At 39.5% G+C, this 19,367-nt stretch overlaps 1 protein-coding gene across 3 annotated transcripts in view; it reads right to left on the bottom strand.

The window, feature by feature from the left end:
• The window catches only part of KCNN2 (potassium calcium-activated channel subfamily N member 2), a 156,749-nt gene that overhangs the window by 28,488 nt on the left and 108,894 nt on the right, over nucleotides 1–19,367 (bottom strand). For all 3 annotated transcript variants that reach the window (XM_036279547.1, XM_036279546.1, XM_036279548.1), the window contains one exon: nucleotides 1,577–1,718. In XM_036279547.1, coding sequence (XP_036135440.1) covers nucleotides 1,577–1,718 — 142 coding nt within the window. The remainder of the gene's footprint in view (nucleotides 1–1,576; nucleotides 1,719–19,367) is intronic.

Raw genomic sequence — 19,367 nt, 5'->3', positions numbered from 1 at the left:
CAAATAATGTTAAATTATGCCCCCAAATTATAGTTTCCACAATTGGGACTTGAAATGCTCATCATCTTACTAATAGTGACCTTAACTTTGGCCCAGATTTTATTTTCACAGTGAGATACTTTATCCCAGTTCAATACTACCAAGTGGGAGAAGCCTGTTCCCACCCTGTCTATGCCACGGGTGCCCAGTCCTTCTAGCTGGTTCTGACTCTTGGGACAATCTTTGTGGGCAGCTATGCCCTGGCCACCATCCAAAACCTCTCATGAGGGAAGCCTGCCTCTTGTTGGCAGGGATGCCTAACTTCAGAAATTCTGGTAATTTCCTGCCTTAAGAGCCTCCAGTACTAGTTCGCTTCCTTATGTAGGCAGGAACCAAAGAAGCATCAAGATAACACTCTGCTATAGCCGAACTGGAAACACTAGGTAACAGTAAGTCACTTAAAATGGTGCAACTACCTCTGACTTAAACATTTAAAAGTTCCTACTCTATTAATACATTTTAGACAGCATGCTAGCCTTCAGTTATCATATACCTAAAACAAATGGTACAAACCCATCCTGGCAAAATCATAGTGTGTAAGGGTCAAGGAAGGTGTCTGAGACTGTGAGGTGTCCCCAATGGACAGTGGCATGTCACCCAGACAGCAGACCTTTCTCAAGTGCTCCCCACAGACCTGCCCTCTGTCCCCCACCTCATGCCGTGACACTTTCCCACTTTACTTTGCACACTCCTGGTCTAGTGGCCTTGCTCAAATGCACCAAGCTCCTCCTTGCCTCATTACCTTCAAATAAACCATCTCCTCCTCCAGAACACCCTCCCTTCTTCCCGTTTTGCCTGGCTATCCACCCTTCCCACCTCAGTGCAAAGTTAAAAGTCAACTTTACAGGGATCTGTATCTTTGAGTAGATCTCAAGCCTCAGTCCTCAAATCAGATCAGAAGCTCTACTTCCTCATATATTTGTCACCAATGTGATTAACAATTATTTGTTAATTATTTTAACTGCAGTTTCTTCCCCTATAAGCTCCAAGATGGCAGGACAAGAACAGCTTCCGTTTTCTTTTGCTGTATTTCCAGGATCTGGGCCAGTGCCCAGCACTCAACAAATATTTGTTAAAATAATAAATCTAATCTAATATAATCCATAAGATGTCATGTAAATCTTCAACCCTTTTGACACCATTCAAGATACTTATTATGATCCCCATTTTACAATTGAGAAAAGTAAGATTCAGAGAAGAGAACTGTACTCAAATTCACAAAGCTCGCAGGAAATCACAGAACCCAGACTTACACAAAGGACTTCTGACTCTGAAGCTGAAGCTCTAAGATATTTGTTCATCAAATTAGTGCACTGCCCACAAAGAGCAATCTAGCAACTCTTTGTCCTCAACGGAGCTCATGATGAGAAGAATAAGATGAAAATTATGAATGTTCTCTCCCAACACTGATTTATTATACTGATTTCCTGCTGTTGGGAACTCGAGTAGCATACAGTGATTTCTGCACACAGACCCAAAGGTTTAAGTGCCTTCTTGAGTACAGATAAAAAGAGATGGAAAGTAAAAAGACACTTACCATAATTCCAGTAAGCAAACAGACTCCTTTCCCACAGTATGTGTTAGGTACCATGTCACCATAACCAATGGAGAGAAAAGTTATTGATATCAACCACATTGCTCCAAGGAAGTTGCTAGTAACATCCTGTTGATCATGGTACCTGAAAAACAGCAACAAAGCCAGGCCTTTAAAATTAATCTCCAGTGTGGTTGCTAAAGCCAGTTTGATTCAATTCAATGAATTCACTAATTATCTTGTATAAACTGCTGTAGTCAGAGGTTTTCAAAGCTCACGATTACAAATAAAACTGAGGTTCAACCTATGCAATCTGAAGAATGCTGGAATGTTCCTCTACTTTAAAAATAATCTGAAAAAGAAACTGTAAAATATAAAACTGTTTTCTCACTGGTGTGAGTTGATAAATGCACGTTTATCCTGGAGCCCTGCCCTGGCTCCTGGTCATGTCTCATCATTCCTCGATGCCCACTGGTGGGTCTGACTTACAGGACGATATGCAGCCACCCAATCTCACTCCACACTTTTGTAGCAGAAGGAGCCATGCTGTCTCCTTGGCTTAGATTGTCCTTTGCAAACTTTTCCCCCCTAACTGGCCAACTTTGAATCATCTTTCAATAGAAATTCAAGTGGGGCCCTTTCTGTATAACTCTTGTCCCGGCCCCTCCTCCGGGCTCCCTCAGGATCCTGTGTATTTCTCCATCACAGGACTACCCTGAGCTGTGCTCCTGGAAGACACAAACTAACCTTTGATCACACAGTCCCTGCCAAGAATCAGAGCTTCATAAACGTTGTTTCCTCAATACTCGCACACAAAGAATTATAGCTCAAAAGAGGGGAAGGGATACAGTGTATCCTGATTATTCTTTAAGGTGTCAAGTTTTTCTAGTGAAGAGGAAGGTGTTTGTTTCAGAAACAGATCCTGTAACATTCTGCTTGAATCAGCAATACTAAACAGTACCCTAGCCACCCTGGGGAAACTCCTATCCACCCTACGTACAACAGCGAGAACGTGTGAGTGTTACCCTAGGAAAACTTGTTCTGGATGCATGTTCTGTGTCGTCATGGGGCAGAGTGGCCCTCCTCTCGTCTCCATGACAGTCAGACCCCAGACTCTGGTCACTAGAGGCATTTCTTGCTCATCATCCAACTTCTCATAAGGATCACCCTTCGTGCCCAGCTTTTGGATGCCAGTGGGGAGGGCTTTCCTTTTGTGTCTTGCTCTGGAAGCATGCCGATAATCGCCTGGCTTGCATGCACTCCGTCCTGCCTTTCAGTTCGACTCACTGTGCTGCCAGAACTGGAGGCTGCTCCCTGGCCTGCGCCCCAGGCTTGATCCAATATACAACCTACACTGGGCCAATGAATCCCGTGTCTTTCCCCTGTCCTTCATTTCCTGGCAAGGCTCCTGCTGCCGTAACCAAAAGCTTAGAAGGTTCATAGAATATGAGGTTTCCTCTGTAGTATCAGTGGGTCTTACCCCCGTCTTTGGATACAGGAGGACCCATGCTTATCACTTCTGTACCTTTGTTTGATTCCACATAAATAAGAGAATCTGAGAAATAGTATGCCCAGTTACTCTGGCCTAGGGAAAGAGAAACCCTGTCCAAAGTGGTGGATCCCCAGAATAAGGGAGAGCGAGAGCAATCCCTGAACCTTCCGAAAGAAGAAAGGGCCTGAGCACAGGCAGCCAGCCCTGGCTGAGGAGCAGCTGAGAGTTTCTGGTTGCAGGAGGACAGAATCTTCTACCGTTCTACCCGAGGGGACTGCCATCATGTTCTAGCTGAGGAGTCCCCTCCTCCCAGAGTGGCTGGGTGGAGAGGCTACCATTGTCCATAGGGAGGCCAAGAGGTAATCCTAGCTTTCCAGGAAGAGACATGAGCGCATTTTCCATGAGAAACTCTGTTAAATAACGTGTATATACAAGTAGGGTGATGTGGTTCATGCTATGCTTCAGCTACAATGTGAGCTCACAGGCTCTGTGAACTGCTCTGGGAGCCTGCTGGGCCTGTGTAATGGGGCTTACATGACAGAATGTGGTTTTCACTTCAATCAAGACCTTTTAGGCTTAAGCTTTGGGATCTAACCCATTCGTGATCTTGGGGCTCTCTCTCGAGTATTCCTCATCAAGCAGTTGCCTAAAATAGGGAACGCGTTTCGTTGGTGTGGAGGTGGGCTATGCAGAAGAGCGGAGGCGAAGGAGGTCACACCCTATTCCAGTGGCTTTCAATCACATAAACTAATTACTAACATTCTGCAGCACACCAAACAATATAAATATGTTTGCTGATATGACAAAGCAAAAATAGGTATAATTCTGATTCATTCACACTGGATGGCTATTGTATTGACTGCTGTATTTTTTTGATTTGACAATCTAAGGGTAAAGAGGTCAGTGCCCCTGACTAAACAGTCAGGTATTACGTTTCAAAAAGTGTTTTGTCACACCAGTGTGCCACAGCACACAGGTTGAAAATCACTGCCCTATTCAATGTTTAATTGTGAGACCAAGTTTCTTTGTAGCAAAGCAGGATTTACATAAAGAGCTGATACATGTAAGAGTCGGTAGCCCTAATTCCCTGGTGCATATGGCATCTCTGTGGAGTGCTGAGTGCTCCGCTCTGGCCTTGCTTTCGTTCTCGCTTTACATTACTGTCTTAGGACGTGGACAATCTGAAACATGGCTGGGAAGTGTTCTTCCACGCTGTCTGTATCAACAGTGTCCTCCATCACCAGACTTAGAAAACGTGACCATGTCTGAATGAAACCTTCAAGTTATTTCTACAGAGGTGACCAGAACGAACCTCTGGGTGCATGGTCTTCCCTTGGGAGAAAAGCTACAGAGAGGAGTGTGGGCGCGCCTACTATAAGCACAGGCCCTGGGGGTGCCCTCAGGGTGGGGCCCACAAGGGTCTCAGCTTAGGCCCAGGTTTGGAAGTCTGTACTTCCCGTAGCACTTTTGATTTTCAAAGTGGAAAGCAGTAAATAACTTTGAAAAATGAAAGCACTCCCTGGAGCATTTAGGAAAGCTGACTCCTCTTTAGTTGCTCACCTTTAATTAATACACAAGTTTTAAATACAAAGAGTTGTCCCATCCTCATTCGACTCTTTGCCCCACACTGTCAAACATTATGACATAAGTATCGTTCAGTCAATATTTATTATATGCTACACACATTACACTGGGTCAGAGACTGTAGTCCCGCAATGAAAGGCCTAATTAGAAGTAAATATCTCTCTAGGAGTTGGTATTTTAGAACTTGGGATTCGATGTTCAATTATCTTTTCTTGCTTATGGAATAATGAACCTGCCTGAAAACATAGCTCAGAATGGAAAAATAACATATCATGCTAATGTTGATGTTACATTCAGACATACTTAGTTGTGAAGAGTCAATAAGAGATAGGTAATTAGGGACCACATTAGATATTATTAGAATACTCAAAATTTCTTTCTTGGCAACTCAGACACAAATACTGGACTTAACAGCATGAGAGCATCATGTTATTATATATAGAATCCTTATATATATTATAATGATGAAATTATCACTTAGAACACTGCCAGGTTATGAATTTATGCCAGATTCCCACCATTGTAAATGATTAATATGTACAACTTCAATGGTAAAAAAATTTCAAGACATCATGGAATTAATTTCACAGACTTATTCAGATAATTCCAACCCTCTCCACAAGGAAAACTATTCTAGGAAAGACATACAGAAATGCCTCCTATGGAAAATTTCAAATTCTGATCATTATGAATGCTTACTTAATTAAAAATACATTAAATAAGCCCTGGCTGAGTAGCTCAGTTGGCTAGAGCATCATCCTGATACACTAAGGTTGCAGGTTCAATCCTTGGTCAGGGCACATACAAGAATCAACCAATGGATGACTACATAGATGGAACAAAAAATCATTGTTTTTCTCTCTCCCTTCCTCTCTTCTCCCTCTTCCTCTCTCTCCAAAATCAATAAATAAAATTTTAAAAATACACCAAATAAGATTAAAATTAGTGAAAGAAATGCCTGATGATCTCAAGCTTTTAAAATAAGGACTTCGGGGTTTGAGGAGAGGACTTAATGAACTGTTTTATAGTGCTGCATGCTTCATAGACTTAGAGACTCTGAATCAGCTTTCAGGTTGTAAAAGAAGCAAAATGTTCCTTTTCTTAGTTTCCATTCATTGCTGTCTGTGGGTCTACCACTGTTTCTTTTCTTAGATCATACATACGACAGCTTTCTATAATAATTGTTTAAATGCACAGAGATTACCTTTCCAAGGAAGTTCCTGGATTCTCTCCTCCGAATGCGGCAGCCTGTGCTCAGCACTCCTGCCTGCCTCACCCTGCGCACCTGCCGTAAGTAGCAGGACCTCTGGCCGCACGAGTGGCGGGCACTTGTGTCATCTTCCTTCACAGCTTTCTCTGCAGGTGCATTTCCCTCTACCTGGAACCACCATTCCCATCTTCCTAAGCCTGATTTGTACTTTAAGAATCTGCTGATGGGTCCTGGCCAGTTTGGCTCAGCAGTTAAAGCGTTGGCCCGCGGACCAGAGAGTCCCAGGTTCGGTTCCCGCTAAGGGCATGTACCTCGATTACGGTTTGTCCCTGGCCCTGGTTGGAGTTGTGTGGATGGCGACCACTTGATGTGTCTCTCTCACGTGGAGGTTTCTCTCTCTCTCCATCCCACTCTGTCTGAAGACAAAGTAAAAACATGTCCTCGGGTGAGGATAAAAAAAAAGAAAAAAGAATCTGTTCATGGGTCCCCTTCTCCCATAACTTTTGGTCAGCATGACCACTAGTTCTCTCTTTGTATCCCAGAAGCATCCTAGCACCATCAATGTTAACTTGGGTCCTAAGACATGTAACATGTAGTGGTAATTTGCTTATCTAACATGCCCCTAGAGTCTAAACTATAAAGAATTTGAGGACAAAGACTCTGCCTCTTTTATTGCTATATCTTCACATCTTGCCCATTGTTTGACATGAACTGAATTTGGCATGCTATGTTTCAAGATCTGTATGCAACTTATATGGTATTTTAACACTTGAAAAAATAATTCAACAATGGAGGTTAACAGCGGACAAACAATGCTCATTAATACTTTTCTTCTTTTTTTTTTAATCCTCACCCGAGGACATATTTGCATTTACCTTCAGATAGAGAGAGAGGGAGAGAGGGAGGAAGAGAGAGAGAGAAACATTGACATGAGAGAGACACATCGACCCCACACGACCCCAACTGGGGCTGGGGACAAAATGCAACCAAGGTACATGCCCTTAGTGGGAACTGAACCCAGAACTCTCTGGTCTGCGGGCCGACGTTCTAACTGCAGAGCCAAACCGGCCAGGGCTCAATAATACTTTTCTATTAAACTTACTATTAGCACTATAAATGGCAAAATCATCTTATCTTGTCAGCTCTGATCACAAATGTTAGCCTTAGTTATATAGCAAAAAGTATTATGAAGATTTAAATACATGCAATCAATCAACCATCAGCTCTCTTTTCTGAATCCACAGTTCTTTCCTGAGATATCACCAAAATGATAGTAAGGCTATAAAAAAAAGGTATACATATGTATAGGAAAGCAGACTGGTGCAGCCACTATGGAAAATAATATGGTGTTACCTCAAAAAATTAAAAATTGAACTGCCATTTGACCCACTGATTCCACTTCTAGGAATATACCCTAAGAAGCCTGAAACACCAGTCAGAAAGAATATATGTACCCCCATGTTTGTAGCAACACTATTTACAATAGCTAAGATCTGGAAACAGCCCAAATGTCCATCAGTACCCAAATGGGTAAAAAAACTGTGGTACATATACACAATGGAGTACAATGCAGCTGTAAGAAAGAAAGATCTCTTATCCTTTGAGATGACATGGAGGAACATGGAAAGTATTATCCTAAGTAAAACAAGCCAAACAGAGAAAGACAAGTATCATACGATCTCACTTATTATATTATACGATATAATGAACATAACAGTCTGAGTAATGGGGTAGTCCCAGAGACATGGAAGTGGGAAACAGACTGACAATCCCCAGAAGAGAGGGTGGTGGGGGAGAGATAAACCACAGAACTTATATGCATGTATGCATGAACAATGGACATGGACAACAAAGCTGGGGACAGGGCAGGGAGGGAGGGAGAGGGGGGGAATCAGTGGGGAGAAAAGGCGAAACATCTGTAACAAAAATAAATTAATGAGAAAAAAAAAGGTATAAACCCACAAGAACAACAACAATAAAAAGAAAACGATAAACCAGTGTATGAGAAACAACAGATTTTTATACAATGAAAGTACATGGGGAATTTTGTTTTCAGCTATGATGAAACAGCAGGGACTGGATTTGTGCATGTTTTTAAAACAGCTACAAAACAGGGAAAAATTTTTCAAACAATGGTTGATAAGACATAGATAACCCAGAAACAAAGAACAGTGATCCCTGAGAGATGGTAAACAACTGAAGTGAAGAGAATCTCTGCATGTAGCTCAGGAGGAGAACCAGGCAGAGTCCACAGAACTCCCCAAGTGGAGGGACAGAGCTGGGAATGCAGGGAGGCTAACAGTTCACAGGGCCAGAAACTAGTGAGGACAGATCTGTACAGAGAGATCCAGAGATCTGCCAAGGGGTCTTGATTATTCAACTGAGTACTGACTGATCAGTACATGAATATAAAATGATCCAAGGCTGGAGAAGCACTATATATAAAGTTGGTACAGTATCACTTAAAGGTAGGTTGTAGTAGGTGGTATAACTTTAGAGGGAGATAAGGCTGATAATTTGTTATAATATACCTAAGTGTATAGTTATGCTACAAACCCTAAAGGAACCACCAGAATAATACATGAAAGTAATAACTGGTAATCCAATAAATAATATATGATGAAATAATAAAGAAGTAATCCATGAGGCTGAAATAGAGTGAAAAATATGAACAAAAACCAGATGATACAAAAACAAAGCAAACAGGAAGAGGACAGATTTACCAAGCATATCTGTAACCACATTAACTATCAGTGGCCTAAATACCTCCAGTTAAAAGGCATTAATAGTCATAGAACCCATGGAAGGTTCACAACTTGGAGGTCCCAGGCTGAAAACAGGAGAATTGATTATATCTAAATATGTGGGATGACAAAAACCAGGTTTCTGCCCCTACCTGGTCCTGCCTGGTAAGTAACAAGAGATTGAGATTTTTCCTCTGGGAATAGACTGGAGATTCTGACCCAGGGCACAGCTAAGGTCAGGAAAGATGTTTGGGGCTGAAAACATGGGCTTTAAGTTCAAGTTTCCAAACTGAATAACAGCATTCCTAGTTTTCTTTATTCACTCCCTATCCCTAACACTGTATTAGAACTAACTAATACAGAGAAAGAATACTTTTTCTCTGGAGAAACAGAACAGCTTCAGTGAAAAGACAGCCACATACTAATATCAAGGATACTCTAACAAAAAAAAATCCAACTTTCCACCTAGCCACCTTACAGTGAATTCATGGGACTATAAGAAGCTCCTCTCATCTAAAGAACAGCAAATGATCAGCACACATGTGAAGTATACTTTCTATAGAAAAGACACAGACAATAGAGGGTAAGAAGAAAGGAAGGAAGAAAAGAAGGAAGGAAGAAATAGAAGAGTCCTAAGGTAGCATAGGGTGATGAGAGGCAGCACTCCTAAATACTCTAGGTCATATCATGAAAGACATAAAGGAAAACATGGCATCCATGAAACAGGAACAGGAAGCTACAAGGAAGTATATTAGAGAATAAAAAGGAGAAATCTTTCTAATAGTTAGAATTATAGCAAAAAATCATACTATGGTTAGAATGTAAATTGGCAGAAATCTCCCAGAAAGTAGAACAGAAAGACAAAGAGAGAGAGAAAAAGGAGAACAAAAGATACATCCTCACTGCGTCAACATAGAGGGGTCTAACAACTGACTTTCCACAAGAATATAGAAAGTGGAAGACATGAAAATGTTCTTTTATTTCTTTGTTTGTGCAGAAAAAATGGAAGACAGTTGTCTCTAAAGGAAGTTTCTACTGAGTATCTGCATGCAGAATAAGAAAAGATCTATGCCAAGTGGGATAACTAGAAATTGTAAAGTGCTAGGAATAAAAACACGATCTTAAAAAGTTTCAATAAAGGGAAAAGTAGATCCCAACTATGCTGTATACCTGAAACAAATATATATATATGAATGAAAGTTGCCTCCCAGGGATCCAAATCCTGGTCTGAAGCAAAGCAAAAAGTTTGCACCCCAATATAACTTTTATTCAACTGCATTAATTTTTCTGCAAATTTTAATTAATTGGCAAACATTGAGAAATAGAGACTATATAAAATATCACAGCATTATTTTAATTTCAGTATTTTATCTATACTCAAAACAATGTATTATCCTTAATCTTCCTGCCTTTAAAAAAGCTAACTTAATAGTTTACTATACTCTTCTTAGTTCATCTCTTTTTCAAATCAGAGTATTACCATGTTTGAAATTTTCTCATGAACCAATGACATATACCCAATTTCAAAATTACTTTCAGATTACAAAAATGTTCTTTGCCAGATATTTCTGTGCATTGATTGAAAAAAAACTAAAAGAGAAAAAAAAAGAAAAATGGTTGCCTCTAACACTATTTGTTTTCATATGTGTGTTAACCGGTGGTAGGGGCAATCCATTTCTTCCAGAATTACAGAGGGGAGGGATGGAGAATCTGGGATAGGGATCTGAACTGTTGTAGCTCGGGCCCTCTGTGTGCTCTGCTTGCCCTGAGAGCAAGTGATTTTGGTTCTCTACGTGATAAACTGACTTCAGCAGGGGTGACTCCTCCAGGGTGTGAAGATGCAACTATGACTCCATCTAATTCAGTGGGGAATCATCAGAACAAAAGAAAGCCCACTGGGCTACAGGTCAAGTGTTGGTGTTCGATCTGCTTTAATTCAGTAATAAAGCTGATATGTCTACCAATTAAAGACTGAGAGAAGTATGATAAATTACCTCTAAAGCCCAACTATGTTCATGTACTTTTGATTCAGAGTACAAGAAAATCAGTAATTCAATTAATTAAAACATATAAACACAAAAAGAAGTCCAATGAAAGCACATATTTAGGTTCAAAGGAGAAAAGTGCTGAGTGTCAGTGGCTCACAGGAGGGGTGACATAGATCTCTTATTTGCCACTGATCCATATCAAGGTGCTCACCTATGGATGCATATTAGAATCACATGGGAAGCATTACAAAATACCTACGCAAAAGCCCCTTCCTCTGTCAAGTAAGCCACAACAGGGATTTTCTTTTTAAAGCTCCCTATGTAATTTTAATGTTGTCAAAGTTGAGAAACATCTGTTAGCTTTATTTCAGGAGTTCTCATTCAATAACATGTAGAACATCTACATATATAAAGGAACTTGTGGAGACACTGGGAACATACAAATGAATAAAAATGAGTAAGTATTCATGAGACATTTAAAATGTAGTCAGAAAAAATTGATTTCCAAGAAATAATACGGTAATATCCAAGTTGTAATAAATGTGAATATAAGAGCTAAAGACATAGATCAAGAAAAATATATATAACAGATAAAAGTAATACCATGAATGTATAATAACACTGGGGCCTAGAATTATAATTTTAAATTCAAATAAAATATAAAATTCAGTACCTCTAAGTACTTTACTAAAAACCTCTCTGAGTTAGGGTGCTCTAAAATAAAAACATTGTAATTCTACGTATAAAAGTACTCCCTGAATAATTTCTGGAAAGTTCCTTCAGGCCAGAGAATTTGAAATGTTTCAATCTATGTAACATTTGCCTAATCTCTCCCTTGTATTCATACTTTACTACCTATCAGTGAATCATGAAAATACAGGCATGGTTTTAGGATCTTGGGGGTCCTGATATAGACTTCCTTCAACACCAGTAAGTATCCAAAGAAAAACAGCAGAGATGGGCAGGGAAATACTATTATAAAGCCCAACGTTAGTTTAGGCATGAGCCAGTTTCTATTTTAATTTATTAACTCTAAGACACTAAAATGAATTTTCTACTTTGATTTTATTTTGCTTGTTTAACCTTGCACATTTGGAATTATTTTTCTTCTTTTCTGTTAATTTAGAAAAGTCAAAAAGCTAAAAACACTTCTTTCCCTCTTACATCTCCTCCTTCCTCCCTCTCTCTTCTTTCCCCCCCTTCTGTGTATGTGTGCGTCTGTTTCTTTTCATGTGTTAACCTTGGCTAATGAGAATTTCATTCACAGTATGGACACAGAAGGTTGGTCTTTCAGTAGAGGCCATCAGAGGATATGTTCTTTCTAAGTGAATAAGCTTTCTTTGAAAGAAAAGCTGAAAGTCTCTAAAGGAAAGGGGGGGGTGGATTATAGAATATACATGGTATGTCAAACTTGAATATATATGGATTTTCAAACTTGAAGAATTACATTTACCATGTTTCCCTGAAAAGATGACAAAAATATTTTGTTATATGACTATTCATGTACGCATTTTTACTTTTGTTAGAATGAGTTCAGAAATGACTTATCTCTCAGTAAGTTAACAGTCTCAGATCTTACAACTTTATCATTATTTGACAATTATCTATGTTAAAAACCTACAGGACTTCTGATCAAGATGGCAGAGAAGGTACACACTGTGTTTATCTCCTTCCATGACCACACAAAATTAAACTAAATTACAGAAAAACCATCATTGAGAACCATGTGAAAAAGTAGCTGGACAGAATTCCAATGACTAAGGATAGAAAATAAGAAGCCACATGGGGTGAGAGGAACGTAGGCACAAAGAATAGAAATGGCAACAAATAACTATCTATCAATAATAACCTTAAACGTAAATGGCTTAAATGCTCCAGTCAAAAGACATAGGGTAGCTGAATGGCTAAGAAAACATGACCCACATATATGCTGTATACAAGAGACCCACCTGGAACAAAAGACTCATACAGAATGAAAGTGAAGGAATGAAAAATATATTCCATGTAAATAGAAACAAACAAAAAAGCTAGAGTAGCAATATTTCTATCTGACAAAATAGACTACAAAACAAAGGCCATCACAACAGACAAAGAAGTTCACTATATAAAAATAAAGGGATTACCCTGGCCAGTTTGGTTCAGCGGTTAGAGCGTCAGCCTGTGGTCCAGAGAGACCCAGGATTGGTTCCCGCTAGGGGCACATGCCTTGGTTGCCGTTTGTCCCCGGCCCTGATTGGGTTGTGCGGGTGGCAGCCACTTGATGTGTCCCTTTCACGTCAATGTTTCTCTCTCTCTCCCTCTCTCTCTCTCCTACTCTATCTGAACAAAAAATGGAAAAATGTCCTCAAGTGAGGATTAGAAATAAAAAAATTTTAAAAAATAAAGGGATTGATCCACAAGAGTGTATAACCCTGGTAAACATATATGCACCCAGTATATGAGCACCTAAACATATTAAAAAGCTCTTCAAGGACATTGAAAGAGATATCAGCAGTCATTGTAGAAGATTTTAACAACCCACTCACATCACTGGATAGATCTTCCAGACAAAAATTCAATAAGGAAAGAGCAAACCTAAATGACACGCTAGATCAGATGGATTTAATTAATATTTACAGAACATTTTATCCTAAAGTTGCAGAATATACGTGCTTCTTAAGTGCACATGGGATATCCTCAAAGACAGACCACAACTTAGGACACAAAATAAGTCTTAACAAATTCAAAAGGGTTGGAATCATATCAAGCATCTTCTCATATCCCAATGGCATGAAACTAGAAATCAATTACAACAAAAACATTTAAACACATGGAGGCTAAATAGCATGTTACTAAATAATGGGTTACCAAGGAGATCAAGGAAGAAGTTTAAAAATTCCTGGAAACCAATGAAAATAAATACCCAAATACCCAAAATCTATGGAACACAGTGAAAGTATTCCTAAGAGGGAAGTTCATAACATTACAGGTCTACCTGAAGAAATAAGAAAAATCTCAAATAAACAATTTATTATTACAACTAAAAGAACTAGAAAAAGTACAACAAGAAAAGCCCAGCTTAAGTAGAAGAAGGAAATAATAAAGATCAGAGTGGAAATAATGACATAGAGACTAAAAAAAACAAAAACAAAAGATCACTGAAACAAAAAACTTGTCCTTTGAAAAGATAGACAAGATTGATGAAACTTTACCAAAAAATGAAGAAAGAGGACCCAAATACATAAAACCAGAAATGAAAGAGGTAAAGTAACAACAGACATCACAGAAATGCAAAGGATTATAAGAAAATACTATGAACAACTATATGCCAACAAACTAGAAAACATGGGAGAAATGAAAAAATTCCTAGAAATGTACAATCTTCCAAAACTCAATCAGGAAAAATCAGAAAACCTGAATAGATCAATAAAAACTAATGAAATTGAAGCAGTAATAAAAAGAAAAACTCCCAGCAAACAAAAGTCCTGGACCAGATGGCTGCACAGGTGAATTTTACCAAACATTCAAAGAACACCTATCCTCCTCAAACTATTCTGAAAAAATCAAGAGAAAGGAAGACTTCCAAGTTCTTTTTACTAGGCCAGCATTATCCTAATTCTGCCCTAGTAAAAAGGCCAGATAAAGACACTACACACACAAAAAAGATTATAGGTCAATATCCCTGATGAACATAGAGTGGAATCTCAGTTCTTGAGCTTAATTCATTTGCGAAAGCTGTCAGAAAACCAAAGCATTTTTTCCCATTAGAAATACTGTACATTGAATTACTGAATGATTTCCTGTTTTAACCTTTCTTATAAACAGTACATGTCTAATGTACTGTTTAATCTATAAACATTTTAAAGACAAAAAGGATATAAAATGTAAATTAAAATTTAACAAAAATGAAGTAAAATGTACAGCAATAAATAAAAATTTAAGAATAATAATAAGCAGCAACAAAAGCAAAACAAAAAAACACAAAAATATTCACAGCACAATTCCCTGAGGTGTTAACACCAGTAAACTGATTCATACTCATGCATTCTCTCCTTTGTTTGTCACCTGAGAGATTTGTGACTGATCATACAGGTATCAGCATGAAAGGGTTTTCAAATTGTTGAAATGAGAGATACTCAAAAACAGAGGTTTGACTATAGATGCTAAAATCCTCAACAAAATAATGGCAAGTCAGATCCAGCAATACATTAAAAAGATCATACACCACGACAAAGTTGGATTTATTCTGGGGATGCGAGGTTGGTTCAATATTCACAAATCAATACATGTGATACATCACATAAACAAAATGAAGGATAAAAATCACATGATAACATCAACAGATACAGAAAAAAGCATTTGACAAAATCCAGCATCCATTTATAACAAAAACTCACAACAAAGTGGGGAATAGATCCTACCCCAACATAATAAAAGCCACATATGAAGAACTTACAGCCAACATCATACTCAATGGGCAAAAACTAAAAGTATTTCCCTTAAGATCAGGAGCAAGACAGGGATGTCCACTTTCATCACTCTTATTCAACGGAGAGCTGGAAATCTTAGCCACGGTGACCAGACAAGGAGGAGGAATAAAAGGCATCCAAATTGGAAAGGAGGAAGTAAAACTGTCATTATTCACAGATGACATGATATTGTACATAGAAAACCCTAAAGAATCCACCATAAAACTACTAGATTTAAAAAATAAATGTGGCAAAGTAGCAGAACACATATTTAATATCCACAAATCGGTGGCATTTTTATACACCAATAATGAACACACAGAAAGAGAAACCAAGAAAACAATCTTATTTACCATTGTAACAACAGCAAAAAATAAGTTACCTACAAATAAAATTAACGTAGGAGAGCCTGGCTGGTGTGGCTCAGTGGTTGAGCATCGACCCATGCACCAAGAGATCACTGGTTTGATTTCTGGTCAGAACATATGCCCAGGTTGTGGGCCATATCCCCAGTGTGGGGAATGCAGTAGGCAGCCAATCAATGTTCTCTCTCATCGATGTTTCCATCTTTCTCTCCATTTCCCTTCCTCTCTAATATCAACAAAGAAAGACATTTTAAAAAATTAACATAGGTAAAAGATCTATATTCAGAAAACTATAGGTCTCTGAAAAGAGAAATAAAGGAAGATACAAACAAGTGGAAGCATATACTGTGTTCATGGGCTGGAAGAATTAACATCATTAAAATGTCCATACTACCCAAAGCAAACTATAAATTCAAAGCAATCCATATTAAAATACCAAAGGCATATTTCACAGATCTAGAACAAATATTCCAAAAATGTATATGGAACCAAAAAAGACCCCTAATAGCCTCAGCAATCTTGAGAGAGAACAAAGTTGGAGGGATCACAATTCCGGATATCAAACAATGCTACAAAGCCACTGTTATCAAAACAGCCTAGTACTGGCACAAGAACAGGTATATAGATCAATGGAACAGAATGGAGAGCCCAGACATCAATCCATGCCTTTGTTGTTAATTAATATTCGACAAAAAGGCGAGAGTATACAATGGAGTAAAGACCGTCTCTTCAATAAATGGTGTTGGGAAAACTGGACAACAACATCCAAAAAAATGCAACTAGACAACCAATTTACAGCATACACAATAATAAACTCAAAATCACCAGGCCAGTGTGGCTCAGTGGATTGAGCATTGTCTCATGGACTGAGAGGTCTCAGTTTGATTCCCAGTCAAGGCACATGTCCAGGTTTTAGGCTCAATCCCCAACAGGGGGTGTACAGGAGGCAGTTGATCAATGTGTCTCTCTCACATTGATGTTTCTATATCTCTCCCCTCTTCCTCTCTCTCTAAAAAAATCAATAGAAACATAGTTTTTTAAAAAAGAATACTTAAAATGGATAAAAGACTGGAATATAAGTTGTGGAAACATAAAAATCCTGGAAGAAAACATAGGCAGTAAAATCTCAGACATTTGTCAGAGCGATATTTTTGCCAATATGTCTCTGAGAGAAAGGAAAACAACAACAACAACTAAATGAAACTACATCAGACTAAAAAAACCTCTGCATACCAAAAAAAATATAATAATCAACAAAATGAAAAGGGAACCCACTGTATGGGAGAACATATTCACCAATGATTCCTCAGATAAGGGGTTTATTTCCAAAATATATAATGAACATATACAACTTAACACCAGAAAGAGAAACAATCCTATTAAAAAAATGGTCAAATGACCTGAATAGACACTTCTCCAAAGAGGACATACAGATAGCCAAGAGACATATGAAAAAGTGCCTAATGTTACTAATCCTCAGAGAAGCAAATTAAAACTACAATTAGGTATTACCTTACACTGGTCAGAATGGCAACTATCAATAGCAAAAATCAACAAACAAGTAGTAGACAGGATGTAGAGAAGTGGGAGCTCTAGAACATTGTTGGTTGCAATGCAGACTGGTGCAGCCACTTTGGAAAACAGTATGGAGTTTCCTCAAAAATTTAAAAATGGAACTGCCTTTTGACCCAGTGATCCCACTTCTGGGTATATATACTAATAATTTCAAAACATCATTTAGAAAGAATATATGCACCCCAATGTTCATAGCAACATTATTTACAATAGCCAAGATCTCAAAACAGCCCAAGTGCCCATCAGTAGACAAGTGGACAAAAAAGCTGTGGTACATATACACAATGGAATACTACACAGCTATAAAAAAGAAGTATCTTTTACCCTTCGAGACAGCATGGATGGACCTGGAGATTGCTATGCTAAGCAAAATAAGCCAGAGAAAGACAAATATGACATGATCTCACTTATATGTGGAATCTAAAGAACAAAATAAACTAATGAATAAAATAGGACCAGAGGCGTGGATAAATGGAACAGACTGATAGATTTCAGAGGGGAGAAAGGTACGTAGGAAAGGGAGAGATGAAGCAAAGAATATATATGCATATATTTGTAACACATGGACACAGACAATAATGTTGTGAAGGGGGGCAGGGTGAACTGAGGCAAAGGGGGGGTAAATTGGGGGACATCTGTAATAGAGTCAACAATAAAAAAAAGTCACATGGACACTGGTAGGAGGGGAAGAAACATGAAATGGGCAGGTCTCAAACCCATGGTGTGGTGGGTGAGAGGAATGTCTCAGAAGTATAGGTCCCACTCGAGAAACAAGGGGTCCCAGACCCACACTGAGCTCCCCAGCCCAGGGCTGCAGTACTGGGAAGAGAAGTCCCTGTAGCTATAAAACCCAGCAGGGATTATGGCTGAGTGAGATGGAGGACTTCTGGAAACCTAGGTGTTGCAAATGTTACAGAGACCAAGCAGACTTACTCACTCACTCACAAGCTCACATGTTTTGAGCTCTAGAGCTGGGGTAGGAGCTCAAAAAATGCCAGGGACATACAGGGAGAAACTAAACTGACTAGCCTCAGGGCGAGGGCTAAAGAAGCATGGTGAGGGCAGCTCTCTAAAGGAATAGAAGTGTTGAGAGACACCACTGTTCCTTTGTTGAGCCCTCCCGCAACCCAGAGGGCAGGTACAGAAAGGATTCAAACCTGAACTCTCCATTAACTTGGCTAACTAACACCATTTGCCCCAGCCTGGTGATTCCCTGAGACCCTGCCACACCCACCTCCAGTACCTGGCTAGAACCTCTTTCAGTGGCTTTTCCACACAAATGGCATTCCTCAGCTCATGCTTCAAACTTTCCTAAACTTTCTCACAGGCCCACAAATACCAAATAGGTAGCATCAAACTTTTGCATGCCACATACCTCTTGCTAAGTGGCCCCAAGCCTGAAAGTAATGGCAGCCAGCTTCAACTTGCAGCATAGGCTCTCCCAGGCACCACGGAGCCCAGTTCAGGTGGCAGATCCCAGGTGGTTCTGGGCCGAGCATAGGTAGTGGTTGATACTGTCCTGCATGAGAGCCCCACCCAAGAGGCTCCAGAGCTAATATTCCTGGTGGCTGGCATCAGACCACACCAGAGAACCACCCAACCAGCTCTGCAAACACACCCAAAGGATGGACTTGACAGGCTCTAGAGCCCTGCTAGAGTGAATCCCACTCTGTGGGATCAGCAGCTGCATGACAGTTTATCTCTTGTAGTCACAGTTATTCCTCACAGCCTATCAGCCTGAGGGTCAATTGCACGTGACGTGCAACAGCAATCAAGGCTCAGCTACAAAAGGAGTGTACACAATCCAACAAGGGACATCCCTGGAGCACCCAGTTCAGTTCACCATGAATACTTTGTCACTAGGCCCCACAAGACACCTGTTACACAAGGCCACTCTGGCAAGACCAGGAGATGTAGCAATTCTACCTAATAAATATAAACAAGCCCAGGGAGTCAGCCAAAGTGAGAAGACAAAGAAACACGTCCCAAATTAAAGAACCAAACAAAACTCTAGAAAAAGAAATAAATAGCTCTGGCCAATTTGGCTCAGCAGTTAGAGCGTCGGCCTGCAGTCCAGAGAGACCGGGGTTTGGTTCCCGCTAAGGGCACGTATCTCTGTTGCAGTTTGTCCCCGGCCCTGGTTGGGTCATGCAGGTGGCAGCCACTTGATGTGTACCTTTCACTTCGATGTTTTTCTCTCTATATATATTCCTCTCTCTCCCTCCCACTCTATCTGAACAAAAAATGAAAAAATGTCCTTGGGTGAGGATAAAAAAATAAATAGATAGATGATAGATAAAATTGGGACAAGCAATCGACCACTTTCAGAGTTCAAAACACTGGTTATAAGGATTCTCAATAAACTTAGGGGAAGAATAGAGGAACTCA

Source organism: Molossus molossus, unplaced genomic scaffold (assembly GCF_014108415.1).
Source record: "Molossus molossus isolate mMolMol1 unplaced genomic scaffold, mMolMol1.p scaffold_m16_p_3, whole genome shotgun sequence".
Classification (NCBI taxonomy): domain Eukaryota; kingdom Metazoa; phylum Chordata; class Mammalia; order Chiroptera; family Molossidae; genus Molossus; species Molossus molossus.
Note: the sequence above shows the minus strand (reverse complement) of the source record. Positions and strands in the feature narration are given on the sequence as shown.